At 42.6% G+C, this 17446-nt stretch overlaps 1 protein-coding gene across 2 annotated transcripts in view; it reads right to left on the reverse strand.

The window, feature by feature from the left end:
• SMG1 (SMG1 nonsense mediated mRNA decay associated PI3K related kinase) overlaps positions 1 to 17446 on the reverse strand; it is an 85094-nt gene that overhangs the window by 23605 nt on the left and 44043 nt on the right. For both annotated transcript variants that reach the window (XM_040973272.1, XM_040973273.1), the window contains 12 exons: positions 13326 to 13574; positions 12716 to 13000; positions 11053 to 11197; positions 10804 to 10942; positions 9531 to 9761; positions 9258 to 9435; positions 8619 to 8780; positions 7877 to 8094; positions 7373 to 7527; positions 4682 to 4904; positions 1983 to 2229; positions 1446 to 1675 (listed from right to left, as the gene is read on the reverse strand). In XM_040973272.1, the coding sequence (XP_040829206.1) occupies positions 1446 to 1675; positions 1983 to 2229; positions 4682 to 4904; positions 7373 to 7527; positions 7877 to 8094; positions 8619 to 8780; positions 9258 to 9435; positions 9531 to 9761; positions 10804 to 10942; positions 11053 to 11197; positions 12716 to 13000; positions 13326 to 13574 (2462 nt within the window). The remainder of the gene's footprint in view (positions 1 to 1445; positions 1676 to 1982; positions 2230 to 4681; positions 4905 to 7372; positions 7528 to 7876; positions 8095 to 8618; positions 8781 to 9257; positions 9436 to 9530; positions 9762 to 10803; positions 10943 to 11052; positions 11198 to 12715; positions 13001 to 13325; positions 13575 to 17446) is intronic.

Genomic DNA, 17446 nt, shown 5'->3' on the forward strand with positions numbered 1-17446 from the left:
GCACCAGCATGGAAGGAGAAGTGGAAAAACCGGTACTCAACCAGTGCCCACCCGGGATGCCAGCTCTGCAGGCAGTGACCTAACCTGTTTTGCCATCACACCCATCCCTGGATTTTGAATGTTTAATATATTCTGTGTGTCTTCCTTTTAAGTTGGCACCACTGCGCTTCATTAAAGTAATCAGCCAATAAATATTCCTGAGGTTCAAAATGCAACACTCAAGTCAGGATCTTCCCTAAAGCTCAGTTTAAACGTAATTCATAATTCACTTACACACAAACCTCAATTCATCTAAAATTAACAAAAATTCAAAAATTAATAGACCCCCTTTCCCTAAGCCTATCAATAATCTGCCCTTTAATAATTCTTCTGAGGCAGTTGTCTGACGCAGCAGTCTGGGGACACCACCCCCCAGCCGTCAGAGTCCTAACTCGGCAGCCTATCCCAGCTTCCTGCCACTGCACCCCTGGGAAGGCAACATGTGGCGGCTCAGTTCAGTCTCTACTATACAGATGAAAGATCCAGATTGAGTTCCCAAGTTTCAAGCTCTGGTCTGGCCATTATGGGCATTTGAAGAGTGAACCAGTGGGTGGGAGAGCTCTACCTGTCTCCCTGTATATAGCAGCTGTCTACTTTTAAAACCTTATTCCTCTCAAATTCATGTTTTACTCTAAGCAGAAGTGTTTAGCCAAATATGAAATCCTGAGGTTGAGATTATTATGTACAGTTTATAGTAATATCCTTAGCACACAGTGCTGATTCTAATACTTGGCTAAAATGAATTATTCATTAAACTCCAAGTTTAAATCAAAGTATAAACTTCACAGGTACAAAATAGGATGTCATAGATACTAACTCTAGATTCAAGTTTGTCCTCCCTTTTCTCACCAAAATGCAACAGAAAACATTCTCACAAGGCCAATAAAAACATTAAGATGTGCAGTGTTAAACTACTAAGGATCAACAATAAACTCTCCCCAGCAGTTTAGAATTAGATTTACCCCACACTACTGTGTCTATCTTAAAATTTTATTTTGGGGGCTGCTGTTGTGACACAAGCAGGCTTAGCTGCCACTTGTGACACCAATTAACATCTCCTATGGGGGTGCCAGTAAACCCCAGCTGATGGGCTCAACCGTGCTTCCTTCTAATGTCCCAGGGAAAGCCACGGAAGATGGCCCAGGTGCTTGGGCTCCTTTGGTGTGGCTCAGATTAGGCTGCTGCAGCCATCTGGGGAATGAACCCGTGGGTGCAAGGTATTGTGTGTGTGTGTCTCCCCCTCTTCCTTTCTTTCTCACCCTGACTCAGTGCCTTTCAAAAAAACAAATCTGTCACGCAAAAATGTCCTAATAAGCCTAGCACTACTTCACAAGCAGAGAACGGGCTGACTGATACACAGTACTTAGAACATTCACACAGAAGAAAACATTTAAATGTTAGGAAACCTTTTGTGCTTGTAAGGCAGCTTCTCGCTGTTGCCATCGCTTGTAAAGACCAAATAAGGGCGTGGCTCCATCCACCCACTGAATCAGGCCTGATCGTGTTCCTAGCGGTGTTACAGAATAGTGTCGAGCATGGAAACGAGGTGTTTCTTGGCGATTAATAGTAGCAAACATGGTATTCACAATAGATAAGAACTGCATTATTCTCTCATCCAGATGTAAATCCTCCAGTCCTATATTAAAAAAAAAATTTTTTTTTTAAAATAGAAACAGCCAGAGTAGGCCACCACAACAGACCAAGAGCATGCTACTGAGAGTCTTTCTTTCCAACTAACAATTGCACAGCAAAGCACGTGGACAGACTAGCCAAGGCACTGGCATTAGCAGCTGTTACTCAGCTGTTCTGCTGGTTCATACACAAGGGAAGGGAGGAAAAAGACAACTCTCTCTACAGATGATCCGTCACCACCCAGGACTTGATATACAGAAAAGCATCTGAAACAAGCATTTCCTTCCCCCAAATGAAGCTTCAAACCTTACCTTTGAAAAGATAAGGATAGCTCTTCCCATCAGATCCTAGAAAGAGGAGCTTCTTGGGCTTGGTCTTAGTTGGTAAAATTGTGATGGTTCCACCCACACTGTGGATTGTGACAGTGTCCCTTGCTGAGACTTCCCCCGGAAGGGCAATTTCAGTGTTGGCCATGGCAGCCAACCATGGACTGATCTCTTCAAGACGCAGGATGTAACTTGCACGCTTCTGTGCTCTCTGTTGCAAGCTCAGCATTATCTATATACGGACGAGTGAAAATACAAAGTGTTCATTATGAACAGGGCATTCACTGTGGCATAAAAGTGAATTGAAAACCCCAGATATCTGAGGCTCCCTACATCCCCTACCACCAGCTCAACACTGGCATGGTAATGCGCTCTAGCAACTTCCACACTGTAACAACCTGTCCAACCTCTTCCTCTGTTCAAAGAGGTAATGAAACTCTGAGAAACAGAAGGAAACTGCTGCTGTGCTCAGAACTTGGGGCTTTTTTACAAATTCATTTTGCATGGCTGCAACATGTATGCCTGAATAATGCCAAAATATTCTGCTCAGCCTTTGCAATATAGCAAAACATCAGCAGCAATCAATTGGCAAGTTGATACACCCATAAAAAGCCACTGGCAAAGTTATTAACATTAAATTACCAGAAAAACTGAGGCTCAACCTAGTCTTACCATATTGAAGAAGTTAGGTGGCTCTCTAAGACACTTAAAGCAGTAATACCAAAAAGAAAAAAAAAAAAAAAAAAAAAACCAAGGGGGGAAAAAAAGCAGAGAGAACATTTTAGGAATTTTTAAAAAATGCCAGGTCATGCCACAGTCACAAGCTGGGACCTTTATCTAGCCTTCCAATAAGGTTGGAGACAGAGAGGCAGCCATCAACCATGAGCCTGGCAGTGGAGCCAGGACTTGAACTCAGATGCTCTGGTAAGGGATAAGGGTCTCCCAACTAGCACTTTAACCACTTCACGAAGAGTATTTTTAACAGAATCACAGTTTAGCTCTCTGAGCACTTTTAGCAGGAAAAGACAACACAATCTCTTCTGGTCAACATTCTACGTACATTCTACGTACAGCTCCGCTCCTGCCTGCAGCTTACTGAATTATCTGCACCTGCATCAATGAACTTTATGTTCTTTAAGAAAGGTAAAACAATCTTTGTTCATAAAAAAAGAAAAGAGCAAATGTTAAATAACCCAAGTATTCACTCCCGGCAAGAACAAAATGTAGTACTTTCACATAGTGGTTTGCCTACAAATACAATGCAGATGAATCCTTAAAAAAATAATTATCTAGAACATGAAAATAGGAAAAACATGTACACATTTTCTCATTCACATACAGCTTAAAAACAGACACTTTCACTCAGAAGTGCATTGATAGACAACTTTTTTTTTAAAGTAGAATAATTGCTTCCAAATTGAGAACAATAGTTCTGGAGAGGATGGAATTAGTGGGGTACAGAGTGTCCATAATGCTATTTCTCTAACTAGTTTTATTTTTACACTGTTAGTTGCACAACAACTAACAGGAAGAGGGACACAGACATGCGTGCCACAGCACAGCAGTTTCAGTTGCCCCACGGGGTGACTGCCAAGGACAAGAGTCTGGCCCCACTTCCAAGCCGAGCTTCCTACGAACGTGCACCTTGGAAGTGAGCAGACCACAGCTCAGGTCCTTCTCCCGACCCCAGCACCTCGCCATGTGATACAGGGACAACTTCCTGACTCATAACTTGGATCTGATCCAGGCCTTGGTTTTTGGGAAATATCTGGGGAATGAAACAGCAGATGGAAGATTTCTCTCCCTTTTTGTGACTTTGTCTTTCCAATACATAAACTGTTTTAAAGTACAGAATCATGATAAAGTGTTAGTGATTTATTATACACACACAGACACACACAATAAAACCTCCTCTTGCCCCTTCCCCTGGGTTTCTTGTTTTACTGAGGAGGGAGATAAAAAAAAGTAGGGATCCTGGTCTTAGCACAGGAAAAAACTGAGGTTTCTGCTAAGTCACAAATCTTAGGTCACACATAAGGAACTATCTTCCATGATCTTTACTTGTGCTATGCTCTGTGAATTTAGCAATTTGCAATTGGCAGTTCTTGGCTACAGAAGTTGTAACACATCAGTGACACAATCAGCAGCAACAGAGAGAAAAAACAAAACCAAGAAAAAGACACAGTAGTAAAGATTCCCGCCCCAACTCCACTGTGTCGCTGAAATGAAAGATGAAGACCAAATAAAGCATGCAATGACTAAGAATCAACACATAAAAGCAAGAATTCTCAAAAACCTGACTCATCAAAATGAATGTTGTTACACCTGAATATTCTTAATTAGAAACACTAAAAGCTTCTCTGTAGAGAAGCGAGATAGACACAGATTTCTATTTCAAGAGAATACAGCAGGAAAAAAAATGTTAGCTCAAAGCTTAAGTTTCCTGGGCTGATTTCCCACAACTTACTCTTCACTGATGGGCACCTGTCACCCGTCAAAGAGCAGGTACCAATTCTCAAAACAAATCTCTTATTTTTCTGCCTCTCTTATAAGCACTGATCACAGCTGCCTTACTGGTTTACTAACACCTTCTCGGAGGTTTTGAGCAAGGAACTCTCCTTATTGGCACGGGCGTTTCAAAGTGTGCTGTGTCCCCTGGCAGGGCACCCCCGAGCACTGTGTACCTCTTTAAATGGAATCCAGCTGCTGCCCGGCTTGGCAGGGTTCACCGGCGTCTTGAGCTTCTCCAGCGCATTGTCAATCGCTTCGCCGTAGTTATCCTGGAACCACTTCTCATGAGGCGTCTCTGCGGGAGCCGCCGTGATGCTCCTCACGTGCTCCAGAGCAAACACGATGGGCTTCATCAGGGCCGTGTGCTTCTCCCGCATGATCGCAATTTTCTCTTCTCTGAGCAGGAAAACATTTTTAATCAGAAACTAGTTATACACTAAAATTGTTTGTAAACACAAAACAAGTTAAATGTAGCAACCAGGTAGTATCAAAGAAAAAATCTAACACTACCAAAGCATAAACCTAAATGTTGCCAAAGCAACTAACAGCAATTTGAAAGCCAGAACACACATAAAAGCTTTATTTCAATCAACAGGCAAATAACTGGATTATCCACGTGAAAAAGCAAAAAACAAAAGAAAACAAAAAACAAAACAAAGCCACAACTGGACCCTGACCATATATCACATGCAAAACCAATTCAAAAAGGATCAAAGACACAAGCTTAAGAGCTAAAACTGTAAAGTTCTAAAATCTTATATACATAATTTTTTTAAAGGAAGGCTTCTAGTTATTTTTATTAGAAAGCCAGATATACAGAGAGGAGGAGACAGAGAGGAAGATCTCCTGTCCACTAATTCACTCCTCAAGCAGCAGCAACAGCTGGAGCTACACCTATCCAAAGCCAGGAGCCCCCTTGGGGTGTCCCACACGAGTGAGGGTCTCAAGACTTGGGCCCTCCTCAACTACTTTCCCAGGCCACAAGCAGCGAGCTGGATAGGAAGCGGGGCTCCCGGGATTAGAACTGGCGCCCATATGGGATCCCACTGCATGTGAGACAAGGAGTTTAGCAGCTAGGCTTCTGCGCCAGGCCCGGATAAAGTTTTTCAAGAAAAGTTTTATGACCAGATTATGTAACAAAACCATACGTATTAAAGAATAGATAAGCAATGAAATTAATACACTTAGGCCTGGCGCAATAGCATAGTGATTGAAGTCCTTGCCTTGCATGCACCAGGATCCCATATGGTTGCCAGTTCTAATCCTGGTGGCCCTGCTTCCCATCCAGCTCCCTGCTTGTGGCCTGGGACAGTAGTCAAGGACTACTCCACTAGTGTGGGAGACCCGGAAGAAGCTCCTGGCTCCTGGCTTCGGATCGGCTCAGCTCCAACTGTTGCGCTCACTTGGGGAGTAAACCATCAGATGGAAGATCTTCCTCTCTATCTCTTCTCCTCTCTGTATATCCGCCTTTTCAATAAAAATAAATCTTTAAAAAAATATATTAAGGGCCTGGCGCGGTGGCGCAAGTGGTTAAAGGTCCTCGCCTTGCACACCCGGGATCCCATATGGGCGCCGGTTCTAATCCCGGCAGCCCCGCTTCCCTTCCAGCTCCCTGCCTGTGGCCTGGGAAAGCAGTCGAGGACGGCCCAAAGCTTTGGGAACCTGCACCCGCGTGGGAGACCCGGAAGAGGCTCCTGGCTTCGGATTGGCATAGTATCGACCCGTTGCGCTCACTTGGGGAGTGAATCATCGGATGGAAGATCTTCCTCTCTGTCTCTCCTTTCTGTATATCCGCCTTTCCAATGAAAAATAATAAAAATAAATCTTTAAAAAATATATATATATATTAAAAAAATCAATACACTTGTGTGCATAAAAATATTGCCAAGAGAAAGAAAAGAACCCACACATAGTCTAATAAAATATTTGCAAGTATCTGAAAGTAGTATCCAGAATATATAGAATCCCTATATTAACCAACCCAATTTAAAGAACTTATATTTAAACTTTTCCACAGTATATACGTTAAGTGACCAATACCCACAAAAGAAGATATTCGGAAGCAGGCATCTGACACAGTAATTAAGATACCTGCAAGGAGGATCCCACATCACACTGCTGGTTCAAGTCCCAGCTGCTCCATTCCCAACCCAGCTCCCTGTTGATGCTCTTGGGAAAGCAGCCCAACTACTTGGTCCCCTGTCACATATGCAGAAGATACTGACAGAGCTTCCAACTCCTGGCTTCTGCCCTAGTCGTCCCAGGAGTGAGCCAATGGGGAGACAGTCTCTCCGTTCCCCTCTATTATTCTACCTCCCAAATGTAAACAGACCTCTAAAAAGAAAGAAAGAAAGGAGAGAGAGAGAGAGAGAAACAAAAAACAAAACAAACAAACAAACAAAAAAAACCAGAAAAGTGTCTGCATCCCACTCGGATGTATTCCAGGCTCCGGACAATGAAGTACTGGTAAGGGGCAGGGAAAAACAGAACATTATGCACACAAAATGATGCAGTAACTGTGGGAAACAGATTGTTGGTTCCTCAATATACAAATGCATCAAATTATATAAAAAATACCTAATCAATACATATGAGAGCAAAGATTCAAACAGAGCTGGCATTCCTATGCCACAGCACTGGCCCTGAACCACATTCTTGAAAACACTTATAAACTCCTGTGTTATCACTATATCATCTACCTTATTATTCTATTGCTTATCTCTTGCTGTGCAATGGGCACACAACACTGCAAAGGCACTTAATGCCACTGTGTGCCTAAACACAGTGAGATAACAACTGCATCTACAAATTCACTTTAAGACGGAAGCAGCTGCATTTCCTGAGGAGAGTGTAGACAGACATACTTGCGCAAGGTGTTGTTGCTCTGGACCCTCTTCACCTCATCCTCGAGTTGCTGAATTCGTCTCAGGACATACATATGCTGCTGCAGCAAGACTCCCAGCCAGAGCTCATCCCAGAGAACGGTGACCCTGCGCAGCTCAGCCACAAGCATCTGCACCTGCAGCCACAGACAAGCACAGCTCACTCACAAGTGCACACAGGGCATCCCACACTGGGCGCCACAGGCGCAAGGCTTCCCATGCTGGCTGCTACAGGGGCAAGGTTTAGATTTGTGTTTTCCTCATCAAGGTCCAATTCAGGAACACTGATGAACGGCTCTATCCACCATAGACAACAATAAAACCCATTTTACTAAAAAGTTAATCTAAAGCTCTAGAAGATAATGCTAAAATCTTTCATCTTTCAGATACGATTTCCCTGACAGTCTGTAAGTTTTGTTTTCAGACCTTTAAGGACGAGTTTCAACACCAACTGTTGTACGATGTGTTAGTTTGGTTTCGTTATACCTGTAACACCATAGTTGGGTTTGCGGAGGACAGTTTATCAACAATTTTGCTGTAGCAATCCTGCATCATGGCCTGGTCCTCATTCAGTCCACTTTTAGGCTCATCCTTATTGCTCTCCTGAGACGCAGGAGGACTTCCTCCTTCACATTCAGAGGCCAGCAATTCTTCCCCTTGAATGTTGCCAAGTAAGGTAGGGATTGCAGAAGAAAATTTATTCCCTGCAATGAAATGGGAGAATAGTGAAACTGAGTACTTCTCCCACGTATAGATGTTGAGTTAAGAAAAACAAATTATAGCCATGACACTAGGCATGCACTTAGAACAAGCTACATTCTGCATGGTAAGTAGACTAAGGATTGCAGATATTCTCATCTTCCCCAAGCTGAGCGCTGAAGATTATTAAATGCTAATGAAAGATAACAAAAGAGTCTATCAAATAACTTGGGCGCCTACCTGAGTCCAGACACAGTTTAATTATTATCTGCTAGCTTCAGCTAAGCTAACCTGGGAGTCATACCATCTTTCTAAGTCTTGGTGAGTTAGCACAGAAACTGAAGGTAATATGCAAAGCATATTTCCATGAGACAAATATTTAGTAATTTTTCCCTCAAAAAATGGTAATCATTCAAATCGAACAAACCATAAATTACACTGACTCTGCAACAAAAAACAAAAAACTGATCTAACAAAAACCAACAAAATAATTCACGCTACAAAGTGAGGCTCTTTTAATATTCCGTACCTGAAGCCTGGGATTCACTACTGAGTGATATGGTACCCACTATTGCAGGATACAGTATGAGATGTGGGGAATCTTGAGCCACACGGCAAAGAAGGTTGCAAATGCTTTGGCGTACATACACTTCCGGATGGTTTAAGCGTGAGAAGAGCTGTGGAATAATTCCTTTAGATGAAGAAAAGAAAGATGTTTTAAAGTTATTAAAAACCAGCACAGTACATGTAAAGGAAAAACACTGACGAGCATCAGCGCCTATACAAGGTGGAAGGATTTCAAATTTCTTCCTATGGTAGTGAAGAGTCATACACAACAATTCCTTAATTAAAACTGGTAAATCAAACCTGTTCTAGAAAAAAGCGTTTTCTACGAATGCCTTATAGATAAGGCAGCTTATTTTCTCACAAAGGCTTTTAAAATGTACTTTCACCTCCCCAAAATTCACATTGTATCCAAAAAGCTGCTGCCATGCATTCTCCCCTTCCTGTGAGGTGGGAGGCGAAGGTCTCACTGGAGTTAGCACAAAGCCAAGGGCACCTTACAAACTAACGAAGCCATGTTTTCACAAATAATGAACATAAAGGAACTTCTAGTTTTGAAAGCCACAAAGGAGCAATTTTACTCAAGCTTCATTTAGGCCCTGACCTCTCCACGGAGCCGTGGGTGTCGTTTCCAAGCCGTGTTCCAGGTACTGCCGCAGCTCCCCCGCGTGCTTCACCAGCAGCCTGAGCAGTCGCAGGGTGGCCATCACGATCACATCGTCCGTGCTCTGCTCCGCTCTGTGACTCAAGTGCAGTCTCGGGTCATCCTCGTCCAAAGGAACCTCCAGGTGGACAAGTTGTCATATTTTTAAAAATCTGAAACATTCCTTGCAAGGAAATTTCATATATTTTTCTCCTAGAACACTGTGCTACCTACCTGGCCAGCATTGAGCTTCAGAAAAGTGAAATATGCACTGCAAGATAGTTTGTACAGGCTGAAGATTCTGTCAACAACCTTTCTCCACACTTTAATAACTCCTTCAGTTGCATTTTCATCAAGCTCTGAAAGCCAAGGGCAGCTCGAGATTAACTGACGCCAAATGACATCAACCATGTCATCTTCCTCGTTGTCCTCATTTTCAGTTATCTGAAGTGTTATATCTTCATCCTGAAGAAAAACAGTAAAAGTTTTAACGAAGCTAAAGTTTTTTATTCTCTTCTATGAAAGACTAAAATTGTACCATTTTAGTTTCATACATAGAAAAATCAGTTCTATTATGCTTTCCTCATATTAAGTAATGTGAGACATTTTTGTTCTCTGTACTCTGCAATTTATAAAATATTTTGCCTGCAGAAAATTAAGCACTGTTCAAAAATCTGGGACTCAATGGACATAAAACATGTAAGAGAACTTCTGTGTAGTGCTGCACAGATACCTAACATCGGCTTTGGCACATAACAGATGCTGGTGCTTACTGCAAGAATTTATACTGGCTGGGCTGGTACAGTGGGTTAACTGGCAAATCCTCCCCTCACAAGTGCCAGATCTCATATGGGCGTGGGTTCATGTCCCAGCTGCTCCACTTCCCATCCAGCTCCCTGCTTATGGGCTGGGAAAACAGTGGAGGACAGTATAAAGTCTTGGGACCATGCACCTGTGTGGGAGACTGAGAAGTTCCTGGTTCCTGGCTTCCGGTCAGCTCAGCTCCAGCTACTGTAGCCATTTGGTGAGCAAACTAGTAAATAGAAAATCTTTCCCTCCTCTTTGTAAATTTGCCTTTCCAAAAAAAATAAATATAAATAAATAAATTCAGACAGGCAAGTCCTAGTCATGCCTTTGAAGAACCAGCACTCAGTAGTCCCAGCAATCCAGAACTGGCAGGTCTCTTAAGCCCAGGAAGTATACACACACACATGCACAGGACCCACACAGAATGTCTGGATATTTCGTTCATGTTCCTGCACACTTCCTGTCAGAACAGCAACTAAAAGAGGGATTTAATTTACACAAAATGAACCTCTCCTCCCTGAACAGGCCCCTCATAAAATGAACTGATAACTCCAGAAGTCAAACAGAAGTGAAACTTTTGTAAAACTAATACCTATTAGAAAAATACTCTTAACCCTTTTATCTTGATCTCATTAAACAACGGATGCAGTATGCACAACCAACTTCCTCACAACCCAATGGGTCAGAATGGTGATCTTGCCTGAATCCCTGCTGGCCGACACACAGCCTGTCCAAGAATGCCATATATTCTCTCCTTCTCTTCTTCTGTTACAGTGTCTGGTAGCAGATTTTGAACTTCAGATTTTTCTCTAGGCAACAGTCGAACACCTTCTCCCTGACTATAAAAATACATAAGTCATCAGGAGTTTAGCTACCAAAGCATTATATACCAGCAGATATATATATATACAGCTTGTAATGTATGAATTACATATTAAAACATACACACCTGGCATTGTCAACCACCTTTCTGCCCCACCGATAAGCCCAACTAGCCAGTGCTGCCCACGATTTAGCTACTTCGGGTGCCTGTACTGAAGACAGGTGATACAGCTGCCCCAAAATGAAGTCAGGCTCTCCAACTCCAATATGTACTGCATGATGCAGAAAAAAACACAAAACATGTCAACAATGTCAGATCTTTAAAATTTTAATAGCAATCCTATTACCATTATTAGTAAGCAAGCAATCTTTAAATTCTACAATATTATTTCATAAAATCTGATAAGGCAGAAATCCGATTCTGCTTTTTTTCAAAGGCTAATATAGGCCCAGAGCAGTAGCCTACTGCCTAAAATCCCTGCCTTGTACGTGCTGGGACCCCATGTGGACCCCAGCGGCCTCACTTCCCATCCAGCTCCCTGCCTGCAGCCTGGGAAAGCAGTTGAGGACAGTCCAAAGCCTTGGGATTGGGAACAGCATGGGAAACCCAAAGAAGCTTCTGGATCCTGGCTTCAGATCAGCTCAGCTCCAGCCATTATGGCCACATGGGGAGTGAATCAGCAGACAGAAGATCTTCCTTTCTTTATATCCAACTTTCAAATAAAAATAAATGAATCTTTTAAAAAGGGGGGGCGGGGCTAAGCAAGCTTACATTATCACCTATGAAGCACAGATTTTTTTAAAAAGGATTGACTTTATTTATTTGAATAGCAGCATTAGAAAGAAAAACAGATAAAAACAGACAAACCTTCCAACAGCTGGGTCACACCCCAAATGGTTGTAAAGGCTGGAGCTGGACCTGAGCCAAGCCAAAACCAGGAGCTGGAACTACATTCAGTCTCCTTCAAGAGCACAGAGTTCCAAGGACTTAGATCATCTTCTGATGCTTAGTACATTAGCAAGGAGCTAGACAGGATATGCAGTAGTTGGAATTCAAGCCAACATTTGTATGGGATCCCAGTGTGCCATAAAAATAAAAGGTAGCTAACACACTGTAATACTGTGTCCATCTTTGAAAAATTTACTTGAAAACCAGAGTTAGAGACAGACACACACACACACACATATTTCTGACAATCTGGTAAGTAGTTCGGGTGTCAGATATGTTGTAGGATATCAACAGTGTTGATCTGACTGGCAATTTCCTTACTGGACTGGACTAATTTTAAGTATTTTTGAAAATACAATGGCTTCATGCAAAGTATACCATCTCACTCAAACATAAGCTCATGAAGCAAAACTAAAAATTCATTTAGGAGGTATAAAGAAAATGGACTATGCATTAATGTATTTGCCAAGATGAAGGTTCCTATACACCCCTTGTGAATAAAGACCTTATGAAAATACATAATTATGTATGAAGACTGACACATGCAATTAGGCCCTAAGCTTCAGAACACAAGGAACTTCTCACATCTTAGCAAAGAGGCTAATTATTTCCCAGAGTGTAAAACGGGGCAATGGTGTCTAATACAACAGGCATTCACACAGAGGGAAGCTACTATCCTATTTTTCTGATAATTCACCCTGCCTTACGCAGAGAGAATCACTGATTGTGGAAGTGTTTCTCTTCTTCTCTGCCTCTCAAATAAATAAACACAAACTTTTTAAAACAATAAAATAGAAGTGGAATTTGTGCAACTAACACTTGAAAGCTAATGGCAACCCACCTGTGGATTCGCTCTCAATCCGAGGATATTCTTCTTCCATGGTGTTTCCAGAAGGCAGTTCTATGAGAGTGAGTAGGTTTTTAGACAAGGTTGAGAGGCCTGAGAATTGCTGCTGTTGCTGGGCTCGGTACACCTGCTTTAGCTGTCCGGAGATCTCCTTCCACTCTGCCTGGATCCACTTTGCCAGGGTCAGGATTGACTTTGCAACCGCATATTCGGCTTTGGCAGACTTGCAGAAAGAGATGGCGCATGAACTCAGCATCTCCATTGCGTGTGTTGACTGGCCTGTAGAACAGAGTCAGCCCTCAGCATCCTCAAAAGCAGATGACTGACCCACTATTTTAGGGAACAGCAACAAACTCTCAAAATCATATGAATTCAGCAACCATCACCGATTCCTGCAAATTTCTTCAACACAATGTAGCGAGCCTGGGAATTTCCTTCAGCTCTGAGTTACAAAGGCAAGCATACACAATCTTACTCAGGATGCAAACAGTCTACAGTAGCTGAAAAGAAGCAACTTTCCTATTAATGTATTGTACATATGCAAAACATTCAACTACATGACTTTTACTATATTTGTGTATTATTTGTTATTCATCTTACTAACCTGCAGTATACAGCAATTTGGTTTTTTCAATATCAAGTTCAGGCCCCCATTTCTCGTCCATCTGGCCCTGAGTGGACAGTTTTTTAAAATGCTGCACTAAATCCTGTGCAGTAGTGGTCTTCCCCAGCTGAACTTCACTGCACTGTGCCAGCAGTCTTGTTGCAAGTGACACATTCCCCCGTTTTCTGGCAAATTTTGCTGCTGTTAGACCTAATTCCATGAGATGGCTTCTAACCGGGACTGTTTGCTCTGGAGAGAAGAAAACATTTCATTAGTATCCGATTTATCTATCCCCAGACCGCACAGAAACACAACCAAAGAAATTCTAACTATTCTCCTTTATCGCCTCCCAAAACAAATCTTTAGCAGTCAGTATAATGCGTGGCATATACTAAGAGTAACGGTTTGTTGAATCAACATACACAATGAAAGAGAAAAGAGTAAAAGGCATTCACAGTGAGGAATTAACTTGCTAGTTTCTCAATCTTTTGTGAGGCGTCTAGCGCAAAGGGCGAGGCTGACTCACCTTCTTCCTTCTGTAAGGACCATCCCCACCCACCCTACCACCCTATTGTCTCTTGGCGTTCCTCTACCCTACTGGAGAATCCTTCCCAGCCTCCTCCTCTACTGTAACTGCTGTTCCTCAGGCTTGGCCTGCCTAGATGCTACTTTTCTTCACTCAACACACTCTATTCTGGGGACAATATCACCTGTCCCTGTCATTTCAATTCCCAAGAAATGTTGGTGAATCTTGAACCTTTAACTCTTGTGCAGACCTGACATCCAAGTCCCAGCAACCAACTGGTCACCTCATAGGAAGGGCATTTTCACCTTACCACTGCAATTTAAGCTCCACCACTTTCCAAGCCTCTTGCTTTCTTCTGTTGTAGGCATACCATCAACATGGATGCCTAAATGAATCTATGGCAATTATCTTGGGCCTTTCTTCCATCCTCAATTTCCATTTGCTTTTTCTGTCCCTACGACCACCACTAGCAAACTCCCTTAGCAGGAACGTAAGCCTCACCAGCTCCTTCTACCTCTTCTTACCCTCCTCTAACCCATTCTCCATTTTTTCTTTTTTAAAGATTTACTTGTTTTTTCTGAAAGGCAGACTTTCCAGAGAGGAGAGACAGAGAGAACTTCCATCTGCTGCTCGAGCTGCTGAGGAGCCAGGAACAAACCTCTTCCAGGTCTCACATGGGTTATAAGGGTCAAGGACTTGAGCTGTCCTTGACTGCCTTCGCAGGCCACAAGCAGGGAGCTGGACAGGAAGTGAAGCAGCCAGGACTAAAACTGGTGCCCACATGGGATCCTGGCATTACAGAAGGAAGATCAGCCTGTTGTATCACTGCACTGACCCCTATTCTCCACTATGTAACACAAAAGTAAATCTAAGCATTTAACTTTCTTAAAACCTTCTGATTGCTTCCCATTGTCATCTGAGAAAGCCCAAACAAATGCATCTGGCTTATAATGTATAATGCACTGCTCCCTTGCATTCTGCTCCATCTCAATTTCATGCAACCCCCTTTCTTCCTACTTTCCCATGGCTGAACAAAACATCTAAAAATCCTTTATGATATTTGTTCCTACTTTCAGTTTTTACTAACCCAACAATCTCTTCTCCCCCCTTTCTACTTGCCACCAGTCTCAGCAAAAATGTCACTTCCTCTCTACACTATTGGCTGATTCCTAGAACTACATTAACTGCTCCCTTTCGTGTTCTTTTAGCATCATCCATGTTTTCCCCACTATAGTTCAATGTTAATCACAGTGAGACATAAAGCACACTTAATCAACAATTATGGAATAAAAATTAAAATGAACACCCCCACACCCCCCCACCCCCTCACCCACAGTTCAGCCTCCAAATGTAACTGTTGGGTTGCTAGCTTCTCTGCAATCTGAAAAGCTACTGGCTAGGGAAAGGATGGGTACACACTACACACCATGCTGGGAGAAGCTCTCTATGTCTTATCTCACACAATCCTTGAAAGAATCTCATGAAAGAGGTAAAATCTCCCTAAAACTGAAAATGAAATCAATTCAGAAGCTTAACAATTTCGCCTGAGGCCCTCAATTTTCAGTGTGGGCCAATGATCCAAAGCAACATCTAGCCAGCATGAATAAGACAGTTGAGTCAGTTGCCAGAAATCACCCTACTGTACAATAAACATGTATCCCACCAGTGAGCTTACTTCACATCTATATTCAGATTCACTCATAAATTTCAGTTAGCATGCTTTCTATAGTCCATCAGAAATCCGAAAACTTATCCAGATTGGAGGAATAAAGTAAATTGGTAGCATCTCTATATATAAACACAATATATCGTTTTTTCTTTATCTCAAAAGTGACACAAGTGGACATTTAGCCTAATGGTTCTCACATCAGAATAGTGGGGTCAAATACCCAGATCCAGGGATCAACGCAGTGGGCCAACACTCTAATCCTCTGCCTGTAATGACACCAGCATCCCTTATGAGCACTGGTTCTAGTCCCAGATTCTCGACATCACATCCAGCTCCCTGCTTATGGACTAGGAAAGCAGAAGAACTTGAGCCATTGCACTCAACGTGGAATACACTCCTGGCTTCCAGCTTCTGACAGGTGACAGGCTCAGCTTCGGCACTAAGGCCATTTGGGGAGCGAACCAGCAAATGGGACATTTCTCTCTTTCTCGCCCATTCTCTCTACCATCTCCTTTCCTCCTTCTCTTCCTCTGTAAATCTGCCTTTCATATAAAAATAAATAGATCTTTTACAAAATGCCCAGCTCTAGCTCAGCCCCTAATAACGACTCAAATATCTGTTTTCCTGCCAGACTTGGCTGAGTTCCAGTTCCCAGCTCCAACCCTGCCTGCCCACCTGTGAAGGAAGAGTTGTGCTGGGCAGTGAACTAGCAGGCAGAAGTGCATGCTCTTTATACCTGTCTCTCAAATCAATACATAGCAAATGTTTTTTAAAACTGAAATGCATGTAACTATTTACACCACTAGTAATTCCCCAGTTATTCATTACGAGCATTTAAAATTTAACATTCACATTATGACTTCATTATAACGGGTGAAAGATATAAAGACATTTTCACGGTCACTCTGCAACTGAAAGGATGTTCAACACACCATGAGTCATCAGGAAAATGAAAACAAAATGCTCCAAGAAACAACACTCATCTTGCCAATGATGCAAATGCAGACTGACAGTACCAAGCGTGCAGAACAAATGGAACTTTTCAAAAATACCAAAAGGAATATAATCTGTACAACTGTTTTATAAGAAACTGCCCATCTGAAAGTTCTTTCAGATGACCCAACAATTTGATTCCAAAAACCTGTACGTAAAAATGTTTGCAGAAGCTTTACAATTAATAGTCAACCTTGAAAAACACCCACCAAAGAATGAAGAAACGAGCTGTGCTAGGGCGTTCTAAAAGAGTATCACAGCACAACAAAAAGGACTGCATTAACTGACGCAGACAATGCAACTGGGGCAAAGGCAGCAGCACGGCCGGTCAGGCCACCGTCTCGTATCAGACCGCTGGGACAATCCCACTTCAAATGCAGCTTTCTGCTTTGTTTCATTTTTTAACTAAACATCTTCTAATTCTATTTTTACACGAACTTTTTCTTAATTTGTTTAAAAGGCATTCACAAAGGGAGGAAGAAGTGTAGGATGGGCAAGGGAGTGGGAGAAGGAGAGAGACAACTGCCATCCACTGGTTCACTCCCCAAATGGCTCACATTGCCGGGTCTGGATCAGGAGCCGTAAGGGTCTAAGTACTTGCGTCATCTGCCAGCATATTCCCAGGAGCTTTAGAAGGGTGCTGGCTCAAGAGCAGAGCAGCTAGGACATCAACACATGGTCATACGGGGTATCAACACTGCAGATAGTGGCTCAACCTGATGCACCACAACACCAACCCTGAAATACATGCATATCTACATTATCTTGCCAAGCAAGAGAAGGTAGACATGAAGTCTAACCTAGCGCCAATCAGCAAATGCCCGCGACAAGGGCAAATGGCAAGAACTAAAAAGGCAGCAGGGAACCCGCTGGGGTCAGCTGAGCACTCTGCATCTTGATTGTACCAGCAGTTACACAGGTGACAATGCACCA

The sequence above is a fragment of the Ochotona curzoniae genome, unplaced genomic scaffold (assembly GCF_017591425.1).
Source record: "Ochotona curzoniae isolate NIBS_2020 unplaced genomic scaffold, NIBS_Ocur_1.0 contig_2321, whole genome shotgun sequence".
Classification (NCBI taxonomy): domain Eukaryota; kingdom Metazoa; phylum Chordata; class Mammalia; order Lagomorpha; family Ochotonidae; genus Ochotona; species Ochotona curzoniae.